Here is a 21,234-nt window from a genome sequence, read left to right on the forward strand (position 1 = left end):
ACAAAACAAGGGAAGGTAAAGTATTTATTTTGATGGTTTTGGTGTAATGGCACTGTAGAAATTACATAATTGTGGAATGTTTTAAGCCATTTTTCTCATGTTTTACTTTTAGACACATTTTTTGCAGGCCACCACACTATATGGGGCAAAACCCAACATTTGGATAAATGTAAATTCTGAAAAGTTGACTGATATGGGTAGATGGTTTACTATCGTCATAAAAGGGAGTAAGTGGGCTCTGTTTGTTTTGTCCCACGTTGTGATGTCACTGATGTTACAATGTATATGACATCAGCACTGATGTCACAATGTCTATGACATCAGTGATGTCACTCGAGCAATTGTGATGTCATCAGTGATGCGAAGTTGAGCAGTCGTGCGCTGTGCATGCCAATAGAGCAGACGAGGCCACGCATCAGCCGAATTGCGGGCGAGGCCACACAGCGGGTGAGCCTAGGAATCGTACTAGTCATTAAATAATCAATTGTTGATCTATTATAAGTTTAAGAAATAAGAGTGTCTTCAAGGTTTTCACAGTATCTGTGTTGTTTCACAGCTGCTGGTTCACAGGCTCATCCCTGCCAGGCTCCTGAGAAGAAATGTGACTTTGTGTGTGACTGCTCTGACTGCAGCGACGAGCAAAACTGTGGTAAGATCACCTGAACACTGACCACTCATGTCTGTTATCACCTGAAGTCTCTTTGTTTACCGACAAGGCAGGATATAGGCATGTAAACCCAATCAAACTTAGATTTCACACCTTTTTTTGACTTATTTTTTATTTCCATGCCGTATCAAGGTAATACATAATGTTTTAGATCAATTCATAGTGTACATAGAAATCTGACTTTAAAGATTATAAACGATAATATTGAATTATTGCCCAGCCCTAGGTTTAGCTAAATAAAACAACTGTTAGGTTTAGGCAACAAAGCAACTTGGTTGGCGTTAGGGGTCGGGATTCGGAACCAGGTCTCGAACGGGTCCGCCACTCCCACCCCTTCTCCCTAGTGCAACTTTGACTGTTAGGTCAAGATCACTGGGGGTCACAGCGAGGCGACCTCCAGACGGTCATATTACCTTTCGCGTCGGCAATAATGACGGCGAGGGGGCGTGACAAATCGGTTTATTTTGACTGCCCGGGAGTGAGACCGGGTTGGGAATTATACTACAGCTAGTTGTTTATTATTTAACTAATTTAAATGGTTTTAAATCCAACTGTTAACATGTGTTACATTCTGATGCCATGATAAAACACTTGCTTGTATTTTTATTTTGTCTAAATTTAGAATTGTATTATTTAGAAAAATGAACACAATAGACAATAGTTTGTAAACAAATATTTTTCCCTGGCATGCTCTCTTTTCCTTTTTCCATACTTTTACAGACCTGGAAAATACTCAAATCAAATTCCATACTTTTCCACCCTGTATATAGTCCACTATTTCTGCAATAGGGAACGGTTTCGAACAGTGCCATTGTTTCCATTTTGACTCAAACATTTACGAAAGATAGCAATTTTTTGTGATCCATTTTCATTGTGTTTTGTGTGATACATAAACACAGGACAACACAATAAAGCACAAAAACATCCACATACATACATAAACACTCAAATCCCCCCTCCACCACAGATAGCAATAGGGCTGTGGTGTGTGCTGCAAGTGCAGGTGAGGAGCGCTTGCCAGCGCAATGCATTTTGGTCCAGTACGACAATCGTGGCAAAGTGGAACGTCACTTCCTGCTTCAGCACTGTACCAGAGATTTTCATCCGCCATTTATTTTCCCATAGACATGTGGTAAAATGCTTATAAAATAGTTGTACTGGTTCAAACCAAATGGTAAAATGCTTATAAAATAGTTGTACTTCGTCGAACCAAACGGTTCAGCTAACGCTATAATCTGGAGAGACCATAGAACATTTCACTCGGACCAAAACTTAAAAAAACATCAAAAAAATGTTCTCTTTAAACCCGCATTTTTTTTTACGTTTTGGTCCCAGTGAAATGTTATGCGATCCCTCCTGTTTCTAAATATATCTGTACCATTTGGTTTGAACCAGTAAAACTATTTTTATACGCATTTTACGAAATGTGTATGGGAAAATAAATGGCGGATGAAAATCTCTGGTACAGTGCTGAAGCAGGAAGTGACGTTCACTTTGGCTCTCTATATACATTTGCTGCTGTTACATAGCATGGAAGGTTATCCACGGGAAGATGACTGTAACAATTTCATTACACACAACATTTCATGGCTTTTCCTAAACTTTCAAGGATTTTACTAATTCCATCATGACTTTTCCAGGTTTTCCACAGCCATGGGAACCCTGAGTTAAATGTTTACTCTGCTGTGTGGACTATTATGTGTCTCTGCTGTGTGGACTATTATGTGTCTCTGCTGTGTGGACTATTATGTGTCTCTTCAAGTCTGCTTTTACTCTGCTGTGTGGACTATTATGTGTCTCTTCAAGTTTACTCTGCTGTGTGGATCATCATGTGTCTCTTCAAGTTTCCTTTATCACGAAAACGTTTACCACAGACTGAGCAAATATCTTTTTTATCTCCTGTGTGGACTTTCATGTGTCTCTTCAAGTCTGCTTTTCGACCAAAACCTTTACCACAGACTGAGCACATCAATTGTTTCTCTCCTGTGTGGACTATCATGTGTTTCTTCAAGTCTCCTTTATCACGAAAACGTTTACCACAGACTGAGCAAATACCTTTTTTCTCTCCTGTGTGGACTTTCATGTGTCTATTCAAGTCTCCTTTATGACCAAAACGTTTACCACAGACTGAGCAAATATTTTTTTTCTCTCCTGTGTGGACTTTCATGTGTCTATTCAAGTCTCCTTTATGACCAAAACGTTTACCACAGACTGAGCAAATGTTTTTTCTCTCTCCTGTGTGGATCATCATGTGTTTCTTCAAGTATTCATCATGAAAACCTTTACCACAGACTGAGCAAATATTTTTTTTCTTTCCCGTGTGGACTATCATGTGTTTCTTCAAGTTTCTTTTATCACCAAAACGTTTACCACAGACTGAGCAAATAATTTTTTTCTCTCCTGTGTGGACTATCATGTGTCTCTTCAATTCTCCTTTACGACCAAAACCTTTACCACAGACTGAGCAATTAAATTGTTTATGTCCTGTGTGGAGTATCATGTGTGTCTTCAAGTGTGCTTTATGACCAAAACCTTTACCACAGACTGAGCAATTAAATTGTTTATCTCCTGTGTGGACTATCATGTGTGAATTCAAGTTTCCTTTATGAAGAAAACATTTACCACAGACTGAGCACATAAATTGTTTCTCTCCCGTGTGGACTATCATGTGTGTCTTCAAGTTTCCTTTATCACCAAAACCTTTACCACAGACTGAGCAAATCGTTTTTTTCTCTCCTGTGTGTACTATCGTGTGTCTTTTCAAGTCTCCTTTTTGACCAAAACATTTACCACAGACTGAACAAATAAACTCTCTCTCACCTGTGTGGACTATCATGTGTTTCTTCAAGTTTCCTTTATCACCAAAACCTTTACCACAGACTGAGCAAATCGTTTTTTTCTCTCCTGTGTGTACTATCGTGTGTCTTTTCAAGTCTGCTTTTCGACCAAAATATTTACCACAGACTGAGCAATTAAATTGTTTATCTCCTGTGTGGATTATCATGTGTCTTTTCAATTGTCCTTCAGAACCAAAACCTTTACCACAGAATGGGCAATTAAATTGTTTCTTGCCAAGAACTTCAGTGTTTTTCTGGGAGTCTAAACCTGAGTGAGGTTCACTAGCTTCCATCCATTCTTCATCACTGTATTCAGTTTCAGAAGAGTCTACAGTCTTGTCATCACTAGGTTGTAAACTACTAGCTAGATATAAGTTCCTGGCTGGTTCTGATACTCCACAGTCCTCTCCACCAGCTTCTGTTTTCATCTGTTCAGTTGAGCTGCTGGCTAGAGGCTCTGCCTCTCTGTTCTCCTCAGTTTGGTTTTGATGAAGCTGTGAGGACTGAGGTTTCTCTTCCTCATCTTCACTCTTCACAGGAACAGCAGTGAATGGGAACTTTGTGATATCAGCCTCCTCCAGCCCTTGAAGCTGCTCTCCCTCCTGACTGACCCAGAGTTCCTCCTGTTCCCCTTTAATCTGACTGATGCAGAGTTCCTCCTGTTCCTCTTTAATGTCTGGGGGCTCTGGGTCCTCCTGAAGCTGCTCTCCCTCCTGACTGATCCAGAGTTCCTCCTGTTCCTCTTTAATGTGTGGAGGCTCTGGGTCCTCCTGAAGCTGCTCTCCCTCCTGACTGATGCAGAGTTCCTCCTGTTCCTCTTTAATGTCTGGGGGCTCTGGGTCCTCCTGAAGCTGCTCTCCCTCCTGACTGATCCAGAGTTCCTCCTGTTCCTCTTTAATGTGTGGAGGCTCTGGGTCCTCCTGAAGCTGCTCTCTATCCTGACTGATCCAGAGTTCCTCCTGTTCCTCTTTCATGTGTGGGGGTTCTGTTACCCTGCTAGCCGGGCCGGTTAGGGGTTCTGGGTCCTCCTTTTGCAGACTGGGGCTCCACTCCTGCTGCTCAGCGCCGGGAACAGCCGCAGTCAGGCGCTCCTTCACCACCACTCTCAGCTTCTGGACCTTAGACATTTTCATTTCCACACAGTGACTGACAGGAACTGTGACAAACCCCTCAAAGCTCAAATAGCTTCACAGCTAACGTTAGCTTAATAGCTAAACCCTTCATCTGAGTCCATTGCGTCTTCTTCTTCCTCTGAGTAACGGAGCCCCGGTTCCACTTAGCGTTATATTCGTGATAATATCACCCGCAGGGTGATATTCTATACGAGTTTTTCATTTAGTAAATGAATCGTCCTTCAATAGGGCTCGTGTTTGACCGTGAATACAACATAAATCCACTTGAACGGTCCCATAATCACGACTTCTTCTTCTGTTTGGTTTTACGGCGGTTCAACATGTTGCATTACTGCATTAGCGCCTCCTGGACTAATCCATCCAATGTTCCCTAATCCATTACAGTCTTGTTATCAGTCCAGTTTCTCTCAAAAAACGGACAACTAGTTTATTCCCCTCCACTACTCCCACACATCCCATTATACCCTTCACACTGGCCTCTATTTGTCCCAGTCTCTGCAGTCCAGTCATCATGATCACCCTCTCTGCTTCATATCTCCTGCATGAGATCAGTACACGCTCCACCGTCTCCCATTAATAATCACGACTTGGTATGTGGAATCGTATTTATCTCTGTGTGTGGAATGGTCACCACAATACCCAGAGTGCCTTGCGGCACCGAAGAAAAAGGGGAGGGGATGGGGATAGTCCGGGCCTGGGCACCTTTCACCATTTTTGTCATGGGGGCGTAAACCAAGGAACCGGAAATAGGTGCGCCAAAAAACGTCTTTGTTGCCGTTAGCTTGACGTGGCGAGGTTACGTTAGCTAGAGCCTGAAAAGAACAACAACACAAGTTGATGTTTCTACAAGAACTTCTTCAAAAACTTCGCTCGGTACGTCCATCTTTTGTTTTGTTGTTTGCCGTTTTATTTTCCGATTCGTTGTGTCTAATTGTCAAGTGAACGAGCTGTTTACGCTGTTACTTCCTGTCTAGGGCGGGCTCTAGGCCGGAAGCAGGCAGGGTGACAAAATCACTTGTGAACGGAGGTCAGGCTCTTTCTCGCCGAGAAGAGCCTGGTGACGCGAGGTTAGATGGGGCGCGGAAGACTTCACAACAAAGAGAACACTTAGCACGCTGCAGCGTAATACATCTCCATTCACTCCAATGGACCATTTTATTTTTAGCCTGGTAAACCAGCCGCTCACGTGAACTCACATTTCATTTCGTTCTACCACCAGCTGCTAGCGCGTTAGTGCCATCACCACTGCCATTACTTGCAGTAAAACGGTCATGTCTTAATTGTGATGCCTCTGATCCCCACCAAGGCTACAGAGAGAAGGATTTTGCGTGTGACTTTGAGGATGCAGGCATGTGTGGGTGGACTGACCAGTCCCTGGACACGGGTTACACCTGGGAGAGGCGTCAGAGAGGCGACACCCTGCCTGACAGCGGACCCTCCTCTGACTACACCACTGGCACAGCTTTAGGTAGGCTATAGCATAATACACATTACACAACCACGTCCTTTTCCGTTTGCTCTTTCTGTCCTCAGTCGTATCGTATGCTGTATGCCACACAGTGCAATATTCCATTTTCGTTCCTAAATTTAATCTTTCTTTCTTTCTTAGAATGAGCTAACCCCGACTGCAAAAAATAAGTTGTACTGTGATTTTTGTCTTATTTCCAGGCCTCTCAAGCTGATTTTTTTAGTCAATTATCTCATTGCGCTGGCAGATAATCCTGTTGGTTTCAATCATGGGTTTCAATACATTTCACTTCATACATGCCAATATGACTTATTTCAAGAAATCATCATAAAACAATGAAGAAAAGCTTGAAACAAGAAACTTGCTTCAAGACAATCCCAAGTAAATGTCCTGAAACAAGTTACATGATCAAGAAAAAAAAGTCAAATTTGTTGAAAGCACTAAATGACTGTATCTGCCAGTGCAGTCAGATGATGCGTGAGGTAAGAATGAGCTCTGTGTAAGCTGCTTGAATGTTTGTGCTGTCTGCTGTTATTTAGTTGCTTGTTGGTTGCTGCCTCCTGTCTGCCTTATTGATTTATTATATTACCATTATTTTACCAGGTTGTCTCATTTAGTTAGAATATATTTTTTCAAGAGAGACCTGTTCTTAAACTTGCAGGCATTTGTAGGGCCATATGATTTATGGAATTAGGTATCATGGAATTAGGTCATACAAATTGAATCAGCTGTAAAACATAGAATATTGTAGAATTGTCCATAATTTGGCTAATTAGCCCTAATGATCAAAATCACAAGTAGACCTAATTATTGTAATAACATAAATGATTTCATAATTGTAAAATAGGCCTAGAGAAATGATTCAGTTTTCCATCGGGGTGTTTTGAGGGTGGGGTCAGTCTTACAGTATGTCACCTCACAACTTGCTTTTCACTTTGAGAAACATGTCAAAGAGGCTGTCTGAGAGAGCCAAGTTAAGTTAAGTTAAGTTAAGTTAAGTCTGAGAGAGCCAAGTCATTCAAAAAGAAATCTAACCCCTAAAAAAAACAGATTTCATGTTTACACATTTCCTGTCATTTGCATCCTGTGTCCTGCTGTTTAAAGTTTGTGTGCTGCTTTGGATGGAAGAATTGATGAGTTGTGCCATATAAAATACATGCAGTCACAGTAAAATAAGGTGCTTTGCATGAGACTGTTCAATTCAATTTCAATTCAATTTCGTTTATTTGTTCGATAGGGGACAGGTGTACATTAATGAACATTTAAAAAAAAATGTAAATGCACGACAATTGCAGTCACAAGACTGATTTCCATTGCTTGTCCCCCTGCCCGATGATATAGGCTTAGAGTCCTGAGGGGTAAAAAGTAACAGTGCAGCAAAAACAAATTTAAAATGTAAACACAAAGCAAAGTGCATTTATGCAGAGAGGTAGTCCTAATAGAGGTAAAAGGTAGCATAGTGCAACAAAACATATTAAAATATAAACTGTTCACTGAATGACGTTGCAAAAGCAAATCACCTGGAAAAGAACACCTTGTTCATGACACAGGCTGGTTCATGGGAGTGACGTCAGTGAGGACAGATTCTCCCAGTACTGCAGTCTTGATCTCAGCACAAATGAAGCAGTCTGCGCCCACATGCCGTCTACGCCTCAAATATTTCATTTGGGACTCAGGTACCCCACATCCATGACGACAGGTGCTTTGAAACGCCCTGCCGAGGATTCTCTTGTCAATCATCTCCTTAATACACACACACACACACACACACACACACACACACACACACACACACACAGTATATATATATATTTCTGAATACAATTTTTGCTCAACATCCCATTGAACTTCCCATCATCCACGCTATCTCTCTCTTCTGCAGGGCACACAGGACTGGGCTCCACACCCTTGTGGGCGTCCGTGCTGCAAGTAACAACTGTGGTAACAACTCTGGAGCCCATATTCATATTTGTATTTGAAATGTTTATACTCACCTTGAACCGCAACCTCAAATAACTCCATAATTATATTTGTACTTGAATGTGTAACCCCAAGTAATAATTGTTTTGTCCACAAATTGATCTGGGATCTCTTATCTGTAGTATGAATGAGATGTCTGTAATATATGTAGGCCACATCCCCTCCTTGTTCTCTGTTATGGCCCCAACCATAAGCTTTAAATAGCTTCTATGGGGACCATGTTCACATATTATGCATTATTCATTAGTTCCAATGTTGTTATTTTATGCATATGTGTGAATAAAAAACTCAAACTCAAAAAACTCAAACACCAGGACTCCCGTGAGGCTGTGGTGTGGCGACCCGAGCCCAGCAGTGTGCGCGGCTGGAGGGAGGCCACCGTGTTTCTGGGCCGCATCTCAGCCACCTTCCAGATCCGCTTGTACTCCCGGCGCTCCGAGGGCCGGCGTGGAGATGTGGCCATAGACCACCTGGAGTTTGTGGACTGTTCCCTGCCCTGTGAGTATCTCTTCACGCTCTAGTTTCTGCCCCTTGTTTCAATCAGGAGACTTGATGAATAAACAATGATTTTATTATAATGATGATGAATGATCTTTACAGAATATTATGATGAGAAAGTTAGTTAGTCTTTGGAGCTTGACACCACAGGGAGATATCGAGATCGAGCTGGGTCAGCTCGAAACCGCACAGCCATTTATACCCCCAGTGGAGTCAGGATACTGGTGCTGGTGTAACCTCTCTTGATGACTGATGGATCAAGGAACTTGGCGGAGACGGGGAGGTGGTGGGTGTGCGTCAACCAGCAGGGTTTAGAGCGACTGAATGAGACACAGAAAAGCATATTTATGCACACAGCAACCATGTGATAGGTTGCCTAAGGGGAGTGCCACAATGTGATAGGCTAGCAGTGCAGGTGAGCAAAGGTATATGAGGTGATGTGCTGCTATGCTATTGGCTTATGGGAAACTAGGAGGCAACCACTGATTATTCAATTATCACCAGGAAGCTGACAGGTTAACAGGTGAGCAAGCAGGAGTAGTGCAGTGACTGTGGAACCGGTGAGGATCAAGATCGTCCTGTCTGAACCTACGTTAAAACTCCATTTCTCCATGGCAATTGAATGGGACAAGTCCGTTTTTCAATACATGCATAATATAGTATTACTCAGTCCTTTGTTTTAATGCTTTATTTGTATTGGCCTTCTCTGAGCCTTTTCTATTAACTTGTTTTTAAGTCATTAAATATTGTCTTGAAAAAATATTTTTGACCAAAGTTCTCTTTGATAATGAAGATGATTATGGTGTGTGTGTGTGTGTGTGTGTGTGTGTGTGTGTGTGTGTGTGTGTGTGTGTGTGTGTGTGTGTGTGTGTGTTTGGTGTTGTCTCATCACTCCCACTCCCTGCCATCAGTAGCACTCCTGGGCACAGCATGTCCGGCGGGGACACTGGCGTGTAAGCGTGGGGGCTGCGTGGAGCAGCGGCAGGTCTGCGACGGCACTGACGACTGTGGGGACAGAAGTGATGAGGAGGCCTGTGGTGAGACATCAGAGTCTGAAGGAGAATTACAATTAACATGCAACAGAACAGGAACAGGAACAGAACATCCCACGTTTATTTAAAATGGCCTGCATTTATATAGCGCTTTTATCCAAAGCGCTATACAATCAGTAGGTACATTCACACACACATTCATACGCAAATGGCGGCAAGCTACCACGCAAGGTGATGACACACCATCAGGAGCAATTTGGGGTTCAGTGTCTTGCCCAACGACACTTCGACATGCAGACTGGAGGAGGCGGGGTTCGAACCACCGACCTCTTTTAACCAAAGCGATTAGTGGACGACCCGCTCTCCCTCCTGAGCTACAGCCAAGCACCATGGCGTGCCAGACATACTATCAAGTAGTGATTCTCAACTTTTTTGATATGAAGGACCAGTCATTTAGTACCATTTGATGGGATTTCCCCCCCTCAGACCCAATCTGATAATATTTTATTGTTAGATATAATTTTGTCCAGAATTCCATGACTATCTCTATTGCAGGTAGAGAGATAGCAGAACTCTAATCAAAACAGCCATTATCCTGCAATCTCTTATTTTTAACTTCTTGTAAATGAAATAATGGCAAAGTTGAATAAATCATCAATTTGCTGGGGACCCCCTAGAATCCATCCAAAAAAAAAAGAAAAGAATGATTAATTAATAGATTAATAATTAGAGTGCAAATTACTGAAGCCATCTTCTTACAACAAGCGTGATTTTCGTCATCAGAATCACTTTAATCCCCCAAGTACAATAAGCACCATTTGTCAAGGACATATTTATAACTAAATGGCCCAATTCCACCGCAGCTAGTAGCGCGGTCCCGCTCCGCTCGACTCGATAAATGGTCTCATCCCACCGGTAAAAACCGGCCCAGCCCGGTTAGATTTGAGGCTGAGTCGTGCTACTTTTGGTCCCTGCCTCGTCGTGGTTCTATTCTGCGAACCCGGGTTCATACGGTGACGTGAAAACATTGTAGACGACTGATTGGCCAGGCAGAATCGTGTTTACTGTCTATCCTACTGACTGTCAATGCAGCGCTGCATACCAGTTTAGTGGGGGCTTACCTTCTCTTATATTATGTTTTTTCCATCAGTCTTTTGTGTTGCTGCCTTCGGCGCTGGTGAAATAAAATCAATCTCCTTGCTCAGCTTTAACATGCGCTCCTCGGGAAGCCCTTTGTAGTTGCCTCCGCTAGGCCGCAGGCGAAGCCGCGGGTCTTGCCTGTTGAGCTGCCGCTGGGGTTCTCCTCGTATCGCCTCTCCCGTCCCCGCGCAGTGCATGCATGTGAGTTTGAGTAACAACAAAGTGATATCCATTCTCCTAGCCGATTGTCACATTTGCCCATGTACACTGTAGGTCATTTAGAGGCACCAGTATTTCATAATCAGTTTAAAAGTTCCGTGTATTGATTTCATTTTAACGTTATACTTATAGCCTACTTCGGCAATGGGTGGAGGGCAGATATGCGGTCCCATTGACGACCAGGTGTGGGCGGAGGCAAGTAAACTTGCTATGGAAACAGAGTCTATATCAAGTAGAGCCGAGTAATACCAGATAGAGTGGAGCTGTACTGTGCTGTTATATGTGGTGGAAATGAGCCAAATGTAAATACTGACACACAAGTATAAGAACAACAAACTCTCAAAGGAAAAGTACCAGACATATTATGAACAGTAGATTGCACATAGGGTTCCCTCCGCGGCCCTAATGCAAAATTCCATAAGTCAGAGCGCTTCCATGACCTAAAAAAATATAATTAATTCCTAGTTTGATGTTAATGTAGTTTTTCAGCTCAGAAACATTGTGAATGTGTAAACAGTCGACCCCAATTTCCCCTGACAGCTTGCTATGGAGAAAAATAACTGCAAAACAACCATAATCCAATAAATATGAAAAACACATTGTAAAATACATTCTGGTATATTCATGTGAAGTGGTCCTGTTATTAAATTCCCTGATCTTCCCTGACATTCATCGAGAATTTTTCAATTTCCCAGCCTTTCCCTGTCTGGAATACACCTCTTAAAATTCAGTGAATTCAGTGTGTGTGTTTGTGTGTGTGATGTAGGGTGGTATATGGCATGTATCTGATGTTGTGTGTGTGTGTGTGTGTGTGTGTGTGTGTGTGTGTGTGTGTGAGATGTAGGGTGGTATATGGCATGTATCTGATGGTGTGTGTGTGTGTGTGTGTGTGTGTGTGTGTGTGTGTGTGTGTGTGTGTGTGTGTGTGTGATGTAGGGTGGTATATGGCATGTATCTGATGGTGTGTGTGTGTGTGTGTGTGTGTGTGTGTGTGTGTGTGTGTGTGTGTGTGTGTGTGATGTAGGGTGGTATATGGCATGTATCTGATGGTGTGTGTGTGTGTGTGTGTGTGTGTGTGTGTGTGTGTGTGTGTGTGTGTGATGTAGGGTGGTATATGGCATGTATCTGATGGTGTGTTAAGTTCTTTGAAATGTGGCTATATACATAAACAAGACTATTTTGATGAGTTGTGTTTGATGTTTCTCTAGGAGAATACCTGAGCTGTGACTTTGAAAAGGACCTGTGTGAGTGGGATCTAAGGTCACTGTCTGATCTAATATGGGTAAGGACCAACCAGACAAGCATCTCCTCCATTGACCCTCTGAAAGGACCGGGGAGGGACCACTCCACCAACAGTGCATCAGGTTCGGGCATTTTCTGTCCAAATGATCAATAATCATCTAAAGCCATATTTATGACTATATTGCTGCTGTTAGATGAAATACATTTTGACTTTTCAGTACTTTAGAAAAACATCACATCAGCAGCACAAGATGGAGCAATACAGAAAGCCATCTCAGATTATAAAGTGCAAAGTAAAAAGTCTCCTTAAGTGACTTATAATAGGTGTGTGTGTGTGGGGGGGGGGTGACAAAGTCCTTTCTGGTCTCATTTAAGAGGTGGATGGCAGTAGGGAAGAAGCTGTCCCTGTCTCAAGAGGTTCTGGTACTGCCAGACATGTCTTCTGCCATGGGACAGGGCTTTGAAGAGATTATGACCTGGGTGGGTGGGGTCGGCCATGATTTCTCTGAGACTGCTTTAGCGTCCTCCTGGCAGGATGTCGGTCCTGAATGGATGGCAGGCTGCACCTGACCACCTTTTCGGATGATGCGCTGGACCATGCATTTTGTTGATTTAAAATGTATTTATTTACTTATTTATTTATTTACATTTACTGGGAAATAACTCAACTGGGAAATGACTCCAAGCCTCATTCACATTGAACGGTAAATAATGGTGCAATATTTGGGAATATACTAGCCTTTGTTTATGATTCTGTGTGGCTTATACATATACTGTCCATAAAATACATTCTTTCATATATATACATATTTAAAATAGACACTTTACACCACACAAAATGTTGTAAATGTTTGAATGTACACGGCCCGTGCTGTTTGTTTTAACTGTGCATACCTCTTTCTGTTTGTGAATACTTTGAGAGCAATGTTAACCAGAGTCAAATTCCTTGTATGCGTACAATACATGCTTGGCCGATAAAGCTGATTCTGATTCTGTGTTTTCATGTGTTTTATTGTTATTCCTGATTATCATCTCTTATAGGTCAGCTCTTGTACGTCACTGTCCCAGAAGGGGGTCTAAAAAAAAATGATTGGGCATCTTTCCAAAGTCCACTTCTTGAACCCACCAATAGCTCACATCCTTGCAAGGTAAGCTCAAAACTTCATTCCTTACTTACTTTCTTAGTTGTTTTTTTGTTTGTTTGTTTGTTTGTTTTTTGCTACCAACCCATTTATTTACTTTATATAACTACTTTAGACCTGTAAAATGTATTCTTACAACTGCTGTCATTTGCTTCTTGTTTATTTGTTTTTCCTGTCTGTTGCTGTTGCTGTTTTATTGTTACAGTGTACTTACTGTATGTATGTTTGTGAACCATGGATCAGATCAAATGAAATCTCAAATGAATAATTTGCCATTTAATTTTTTTTTGGATTGGTTGACTGGAGTGAGCCCAACCATGATATGAATCCAATTTGATGGGATTTCTACATGTTTCTACTGTAGATGGTGATGTACAGCCACCAGTTTGGGCCGCGGTCAGGGGGTCTGACGGTGCTGGTGGCAGACCGTAGCATCTACCCCGTGTGGGAGAGGGGTGGCACCTTGGGGGACCTGTGGGTGAAGGCAGAGGTGATGATCACCACCAACTCCACTTTCTATGTGAGTAATTCATCACAATGTGTAGTCATTAGTTTACGGTATTTTTTAAACAGTTGCAGTGTGCTTTTCTGAGAATTAATGATTAATCAATAAAAGGCACTGAATATAACAGGAACATTATTATTGAATGAAAGGACACATATTTGTCATTAAACTTTTAACAATTAAAGGTACTTTCAATAATAGGTAACTCAAGTACTTGGTTGACAAAATTACAATCTTTATACAAATGAGAGCCTTCATATTCTAGTGATATTGAATGTTGAATTTCAGGTAGATTTTCTAAATGGATATATGGCATTTTGGAAATAAATTAATATTTACTTGAGAGGTTTAGTCTGTTTTTGTATTGAATTGAATTGAATTGAAATATTGGATGACATTACAATTGCAACAGTTTATTTCCAACCTGTTCATTCTTCTTCTCTTTTCCATCCCCTCTGTCTAACCTGTTCATTCTTCTTCTCTTGTCTAATTGCCCCTCATCATAGATTGTAGTGATGGCAGCGATAAGGGACCTTGCATATGGCGGTATTGCCATCGACAGCATTACGTTGTCTCCTGAATGCCGCATATCAACTGGTAAATCCCTTCTTCCATCTGAAATAATACAGAATGAATGAATGAAATATATCCTCTGCAACATGATATATCCACTATTTAATATTCCCATCTGAAACAGGGAATTATTCCTTTGCAAATGTCCCTAAACCTCCTGCTCACCCCTGTACTGATGTACCCGAGGAGATGTGCAATTTTCATCCTGACTGTGAAGGAGCCGAGGATGAGTCCAAGTGTGGTGAGTTCTTGAGCGGCATTTAGAGACAATCTGACTTTTCTCCACAGGTCTGAGTACTGCAGAAGTTCTGCTATCCAAATGATCTGATTGATCGCTGTCACGTGTGCAATTGCATCTCCATTAAATGGAGACATTATTGAATTGAATGAACTTGAGACATAACAGAACAAGCTGCTGTTGCATGTTTCTGGTATGAGTATTGGAAAAGTTCTGTTAAATACCAAAACCAAAGAGTTTTTGCTCACACGTTGAGTGTGTAATGATGTCTCAATGCAATGTGTCCACAGGGGATTTCTCTTATGCTCAGGGAAGCTCAGGCTGGACTGATGCCAGCATTGGGAGTCAGGCTTGGGTCCTAAATGAAATGTACAATTCCACTACCAAAGGTATGACAGTGCTCCCTCCCCCTCCATGTGTGTGCATGATTGTATATTATTATTATTTACCTAGAATCAATAAACCCTAACCCTAACCCTAAAAACCATAAAAATATGAATATTTCTCTGGCTCGTATTATGCTTGCATCTCTCTCTCTCTCATTTCTAAGATGAGTACCTGTATGTAGCCGAGGCCCCCGGCCAGCAGCTGACCGAGGCCCAGACTCGAACCCCCCTCCTGGGCCCCTCCGGTCCGGCTTGCACCTTCAGCTTCAGTTTTGCACTAACTGGGACTCCTGATCACATTGGTAACTCAGTCAACTTACTAGCCTACATATTATAGTCTTACCTGTACGACGACACGTGGTCATATTCTCACCTCTTTTCAAAGGCCTTCATTGTTACACATATCAGCATTTATTAATTCCATTACAATATAACAACAACAAACACCAATTTATTTACAATTTATTTATTTTTAAAGCACTATTCATACATAGAATGCAGCATAGAGTGTTACAAGCAAGATCAAAAATGGAAGCAAACACAAGACACAAAATCTGTCTATTAAGATGTTAAAAATAATGAAAAAATAATGAATTAATTTATAATTTGGTAAGTAAGGCACAATGAGCAACCCATAAAATTACATAAAAAAGAAAGATAAAATAGGTAAGGATCCAAATCAAAACAAAATCAAAACAAATCAAAGTGCTTTACATAAGGGTTTATCTGTGAATTCTGATCCTAGAAATACATACTGTATGATCTGTTGTTATGACTCATTATTGGCTTTTGATCTCTCTACTACCCCCTCTCTCCTCCAGGTGAGCTGTCAGTCAGGTTGATTGACAGCTTGCTGGGCATCCAGCCTAAACTGTGGGAGTTCAGTGGGGAGACTGGAGCAGACGGAGGGGAGTGGAAGCAGGCCCAAGTGTCTATTGGAGTCAGAGAACAGCGCTTCCAGGTACACTACATTTCATTCAGTGCAACATTTGATTTTTTGGACCGGGATTTTCTTATAGCAGTTGTATTTGCTGAATCTTGCGATTGTCTCATTGATAATTCCAGCTCTTCTGTTTTGCTCACTCTGTCTTTATTAGCTGCAGTTTGAAGCTCGTGCTACGAAACTAAGTCCGTCTGCCAAGATTAAAGTGACGAACGTTCGCTTTGTCAACTGTCATGCTGACTATTTTCCATCCTCTCCAACGGGTAACTGTTTTGTGGATTTACAGTGTCCACTGTACATGTGATGTTGCACACTGCTATTGCAACAAGAAGCTTTTATTACCTATTTAGAAACTCAACATAGTATCCATGCATGTCCTATTGATTTGATCTTGTTTTGTGCAGGGCTTTCGTGTAACTTTGAAGACGGCTTGTGCGGATGGTACCAGGATAACAGTGACAACTTCGACTGGACTGTTCTCCCTGGGATGGACCACACTATTGGGATCGGTAACCTCATGTTTTTATTAAAAATACAGCATAGAACCAAGAGACTATGTGAAGCGAACCCATCCATCTGGTAGCGTCAGGTTACCAAGAGACCCACAGATATAAATGACTACAGTTGGTTCCGGTCGAGTTATTTGATTGGACAGGAGGCATTCCATATGTGCTGATATACAGTATCACTCCACTTTACGGCTGTCCGCTTTCACCGGAATTCTGTTGCTAGGGAACCGTTTGGACTCTAGTTCATTTCCTGTCAGCTATTGTATTAGCAAACACTGCAACAGGAAGTAAGCTAGGGCCAATTTCAAATCTTTATGTTGTCAAGTTGAAACAGTCCAGAGCTCCACTGAGAGAAAGAGTTGCATGATCTCTAATCACTTCATCAGGCCAATTATTTTACAGCAATGGCGGACCACCGCAATAGTTCCAAACAGCCAGAGCTAGCAACCGCAGCGCCATACGGAAGCAGTGAGATTGGAACTATCAGGAGGACAGGAGCCACATGAACCACATGACCTTTTCAGCCTCCGTTGACTCTGTCTCAGTGGCTCTGAAACAGTCTATAGACAGTTTCCATTCAGCAACATCGACATTCTCAATTGAACCCCGGCTCACTTCCTGTTGCAGTGTTTAACCCCGGCTCACTTCCTGTTGCAGTGTTTAACCCCGGCTCACTTCCTGTTGCAGTGTTTAACCCCGGCTCACTTCCTGTTGCAGTGTTTGCTAGTAGAATAGGACAGGATGACAGGACAGGACTGACAATTCTGTGAAAACTGTTTATAGAAAGAGTTTATGTGTTGCATAGGCAATGCTTGGTAATGGAGTATCCTGTCTGAACTGGTTTTTGTGTGTGTGTTTTTTGATCACATTCAAGGCCATGCTGCTATTATGTATATCGGCACTTGTGTGATATTCCCGAAGTGTAGACAAAGGTGTAATTCAATATTCCACACACACACACACACACACACACACACTGACACACACAAACACACACACTTATTTCTTGTATCCCTCTTGCCTTGGCATCATTAGCTATTCCCGTGCATTGGGGAGTATAGTGGAGGGTAAACACAGTTTACCCTCCACTTTGAAATGAGACGAACAGTTTACTCACCTATTGTCAGATCAACTTTGTCAATCATTGAGGAGAAACAAGGTGAGTCAACTACTCACCTTGGATAGTTTACCCACCTCTGAATTTACCACGACACCCCTGATTGCAAAGGTATCATCATAATCATAATATATCATCACATGGTGTAATATATCACATGGTGCAATATATCACATGGTGTAATACAGTGGTTCCCAACCTACGGTACGCGTACCGTAGGTTGGGAACTGCTGGTGGTACTTGGAAGGCTCTGTGAAAAAAAAAAAAAAAAGGTTTTGTGCAAAATCCATGGTGGTCATTAGTAGTAGTTTTCAAACATGTGAAAGTGAAATAATAATAATAATTATTAATATTATTGGCAGTGTTTCTCAAGGTAGGTGGTACTTGCGCCCCCCCCTGCTGGTGGTACTTGATCCCTGGAATCCCAATGTTTAAATTATGAAATAAACCCAACTTTAAAATCAATTGTAAAACATGTTTATCTATCAAAATAATACTACGAATGAAAATAAACTTGTGATCATTGAAATTGAGGTTTATTTTGTTGTCTTGAGATTTAGAAACAAATATTTGTTTCTGACGGACCCTATACCTGTTGCACATGCACAATTACCTGCCCGCCCCGCATGGTTACACAAGTGGTGAACAAAGACGAGGAGGGATGCTAAAGTGGATCAAAACGGGAGGGAATCGTAAAAGAGCTGTAGTCGAGGAGAGCAGCAACGATGAAGCACAAGGAGGTGAAGACAGCAGTCAACCCAGCACAAGTGCAGCTGCTGCAGGTTGCACATACAGTAGGCTGCAGGTTGGAATAAATTTGCCTCCTGCGTGAACTGTGCATAGCTGAATAGACTGTATTTTAACGTCGGTCATATGGTGGTACTTGGAGAGCCAACTACTTTCTCAGGTGGTACTTGGTGTAAAAAGGTTGGGAACCACTGGTGTAATATATCACATGGTGTAATTGTAATAGCGGTATACTGCTACATGGAGCTTGTGATGCCTAGACCCTCTTGGCTTTTTCTCCATCTGTCTCTTTCAATGTTCAGGTAAAAGCCTGCTTGTAGATATGTGGAGTCCCTCTCTGCGCGGCCCAACTGGACGTTTACTTTCATTCCCACAGTTACCAGTTTCTACAGAACAGTGCCTGTCCTTCTTTTACAAACTCTACGGGCCACAAACAGGTGAGATCTTGGGGCTAGACTGAGACTGAATGGTTGTGAATAGTGGAATAATTCAGTGTTCATGTCCCAAATTATTATTATTTTTTCTTTTTCTTTTTTTCTTTCTTTCTTTCTTTCTTTCTTTTTAAGAGTAATTGTCACTTTTTCCAAATGGTTGTTATCTTGCTTTGGAATGAACCAAAATTAAATATTACCTAAGTGGTTGATGAAAGATGTAAATAATCTGAATATGATCAATCTTATTTCTTTCATGTGATCCTGCATCCAGGTGCACTGAATGTGAAGCTGTTAGATGGCAGCGGTTATGAGTCTCTGCTCTGGACCCGTAGCGGAGCCCATGGCAACGTGTGGCACGAGGGCCACTGCCTGGTTTCCCAGCTTACAAAGTTTCAGGTACCGTATGAATACTGTCAGCCTATTTGAAAATAACTCAACGTCTCCGCACAATGTCTATCCATTTGAAGACTGACATTAGAGTGACAAGAATGCATGGTGGGTATAGGGAAGGGTGCAGAAGAGATCAAAGTGCAGATCAGTGGTTCTCATGTGGGCTCCTTGAAGGGGTTCCAGTGGGTCCCGAGCAAATTGATGAATTGTTAAACCCTGCCATTATTTCATTTCCAAGAAGTGAACACAATCAGAGAATGGAGAAGAACGACTGTTTGGGTCATAGCTTCACTGTTATCTTCTCTACAATACAGATAGTCATGGAATTCTGGACGAAATCATATCTAAATGAAAAATATTCTCAGATTTGGCAAACAAAATCTCATCAAATGGGGGTCCATGGCTCTAATCTGGAATAAATGAGGGGTCTTTGATATGGGAAAGGTTCAGAAGCACTGTTCACGATCACAGACCTACATTTCCATTGCGCCATTCAAGTAGATTAATCACGAGTTTGAGTGGACAACACTGAAGTAAGATGTCCGCCCCCCTAACCCTAACCCTGGTCTGAGAATTAGGCTGTGATGAAAGGATCCCAAAAAGCAGCAGCTGACGTCTCACAGCTGGACACACAGCTGGGAGACATCAGCTCGCTGGACCGGGGTCCTGCTGAGCGACTCCGAGGGTTTGACAGGAGGAAGCTGATCAGCTGGGTTATTCTCTCCAACATGTACACCACCATCAGCTGATGTTTGAGGCAGTTCGCTCTGGCTTTGATGGGCGGGTGGCTATTGATGACGTGGTTCTCAGGCCAGATCCTTGCACGGTGCCAAGGATGTGTTCGTTTGAAGGCCAGCGGTGTGGTTACAGCGGCTCTGGCGCCACCCGCTGGCTACACACGAATGGACACGCCACAAAAATGGGACCTAAGACTGACCACACTCTGGAGACGGAACTGGGTGAGAAAGAATATCAATGAATATATAACATTTTAGAGGCATTGAACTGACATACAGATATTGAGAAAAAGGAGAAACAATCAACATTCACTATTTAACTACTAGACAATCTCTTCCATCAGTAATGAGATCACTTATACAGTAAAATCTTACCACAGTTCAAACATTGAAAAATGCTTGACATGAGACTATTTAAGCCTTTTACTAGCCACTATAGCCTGATATTCAGACTGAATTGTCAACTCGTACACTCATTTCAAGAGCAGCAAAACTCAACTCAGTGAGGCTAAACTGTTCTGTTTAACAAAGTTAAAGTTTTTTTCTCCTTTTCCCTAGAACCTTCTGTTTAATGTAAAGTATATCTATTGGGGTTTTCAAAGTTGGAGGCGGGCCTTCCCAGGGGGGCTCCAAACCGTTCCAGGGGAGGCTCAGTCAATAGAAGTGGAAAAAATATTACATTAGTTATCAAAATGAGATCACATAGAGGTCTTTGGTTAAAGACATTTGACTGTTTTTCCTAACTTTCCCAGAGTCAGAAACAAATAAATGCCTTCAGACAGGCCTTTGTATGTATTTGGTGGAGTCTGAAGTACAGTATGTCAAACAGCAATATCAGGCTATCTTGGCTCAATTGTTGAGTGTCTCTATGTGATCAAATAATAATCATGATCCCATATGGAATTGAGCGAGGGGGGAGGCCCACATTCTCAGACTTCAAAAGCTCCTGATCTATGGCATTCACACGTTGAATAGCGATATAAATTAGATTTACCCTTTGATGTATATAAATGAAAACTGTTGTGTTAATGTAACCCATTTTTAGCATAAAGAACAATGTGAAATAAATCAGAATTTGTTGTCATAAGCACAAATGCATCTAAGTTTATTAAGTATGAATGAGGATCCCTGTGTTCCACTTGTGCTCAGGATACTACATGATGGCATACACCGACGTGGACGTTCTCCCTCTGGGAAGTAAAACAGCTCTCACCTCCGCCAAACGCCAAGGAGTGGCCCGGACAGAATGTCTCAACTTCTGGTATCACATGGGGGGAGTGAATCCTGGTAAGACAGCCAGACACACACACAAACTACTGTGGGGAGGGGGGGAGTAA

The 21,234-nt window shown here is 42.0% G+C and overlaps 1 protein-coding gene across 1 annotated transcript in view; it reads left to right on the forward strand.

Moving 5' to 3' along the window:
* Positions 1 to 5,987: 5,987 nt before the first annotated feature.
* Positions 5,988 to 21,234, forward strand: part of mamdc4 (MAM domain containing 4) — a gene marked incomplete at both ends in the record, with an annotated part of 27,537 nt that continues 12,290 nt past the window's right edge. Inside the window, 19 exons of the mRNA XM_083639286.1 lie at positions 5,988 to 6,105; positions 7,656 to 7,781; positions 7,988 to 8,034; positions 8,400 to 8,583; positions 9,495 to 9,620; positions 12,143 to 12,298; positions 13,218 to 13,324; positions 13,683 to 13,838; positions 14,330 to 14,420; positions 14,521 to 14,637; positions 14,925 to 15,023; positions 15,185 to 15,322; positions 15,842 to 15,981; positions 16,118 to 16,226; positions 16,368 to 16,472; positions 18,639 to 18,773; positions 19,042 to 19,166; positions 19,906 to 20,119; positions 21,047 to 21,184. Coding sequence (XP_083495412.1) covers positions 5,988 to 6,105; positions 7,656 to 7,781; positions 7,988 to 8,034; positions 8,400 to 8,583; positions 9,495 to 9,620; positions 12,143 to 12,298; positions 13,218 to 13,324; positions 13,683 to 13,838; positions 14,330 to 14,420; positions 14,521 to 14,637; positions 14,925 to 15,023; positions 15,185 to 15,322; positions 15,842 to 15,981; positions 16,118 to 16,226; positions 16,368 to 16,472; positions 18,639 to 18,773; positions 19,042 to 19,166; positions 19,906 to 20,119; positions 21,047 to 21,184 — 2,431 coding nt within the window. The remainder of the gene's footprint in view (positions 6,106 to 7,655; positions 7,782 to 7,987; positions 8,035 to 8,399; positions 8,584 to 9,494; positions 9,621 to 12,142; positions 12,299 to 13,217; positions 13,325 to 13,682; positions 13,839 to 14,329; positions 14,421 to 14,520; positions 14,638 to 14,924; positions 15,024 to 15,184; positions 15,323 to 15,841; positions 15,982 to 16,117; positions 16,227 to 16,367; positions 16,473 to 18,638; positions 18,774 to 19,041; positions 19,167 to 19,905; positions 20,120 to 21,046; positions 21,185 to 21,234) is intronic.

The sequence above is a fragment of the Poromitra crassiceps genome, assembly GCF_964638095.1.
Source record: "Poromitra crassiceps genome assembly, chromosome: 6".
Taxonomy (NCBI): domain Eukaryota; kingdom Metazoa; phylum Chordata; class Actinopteri; order Beryciformes; family Melamphaidae; genus Poromitra; species Poromitra crassiceps.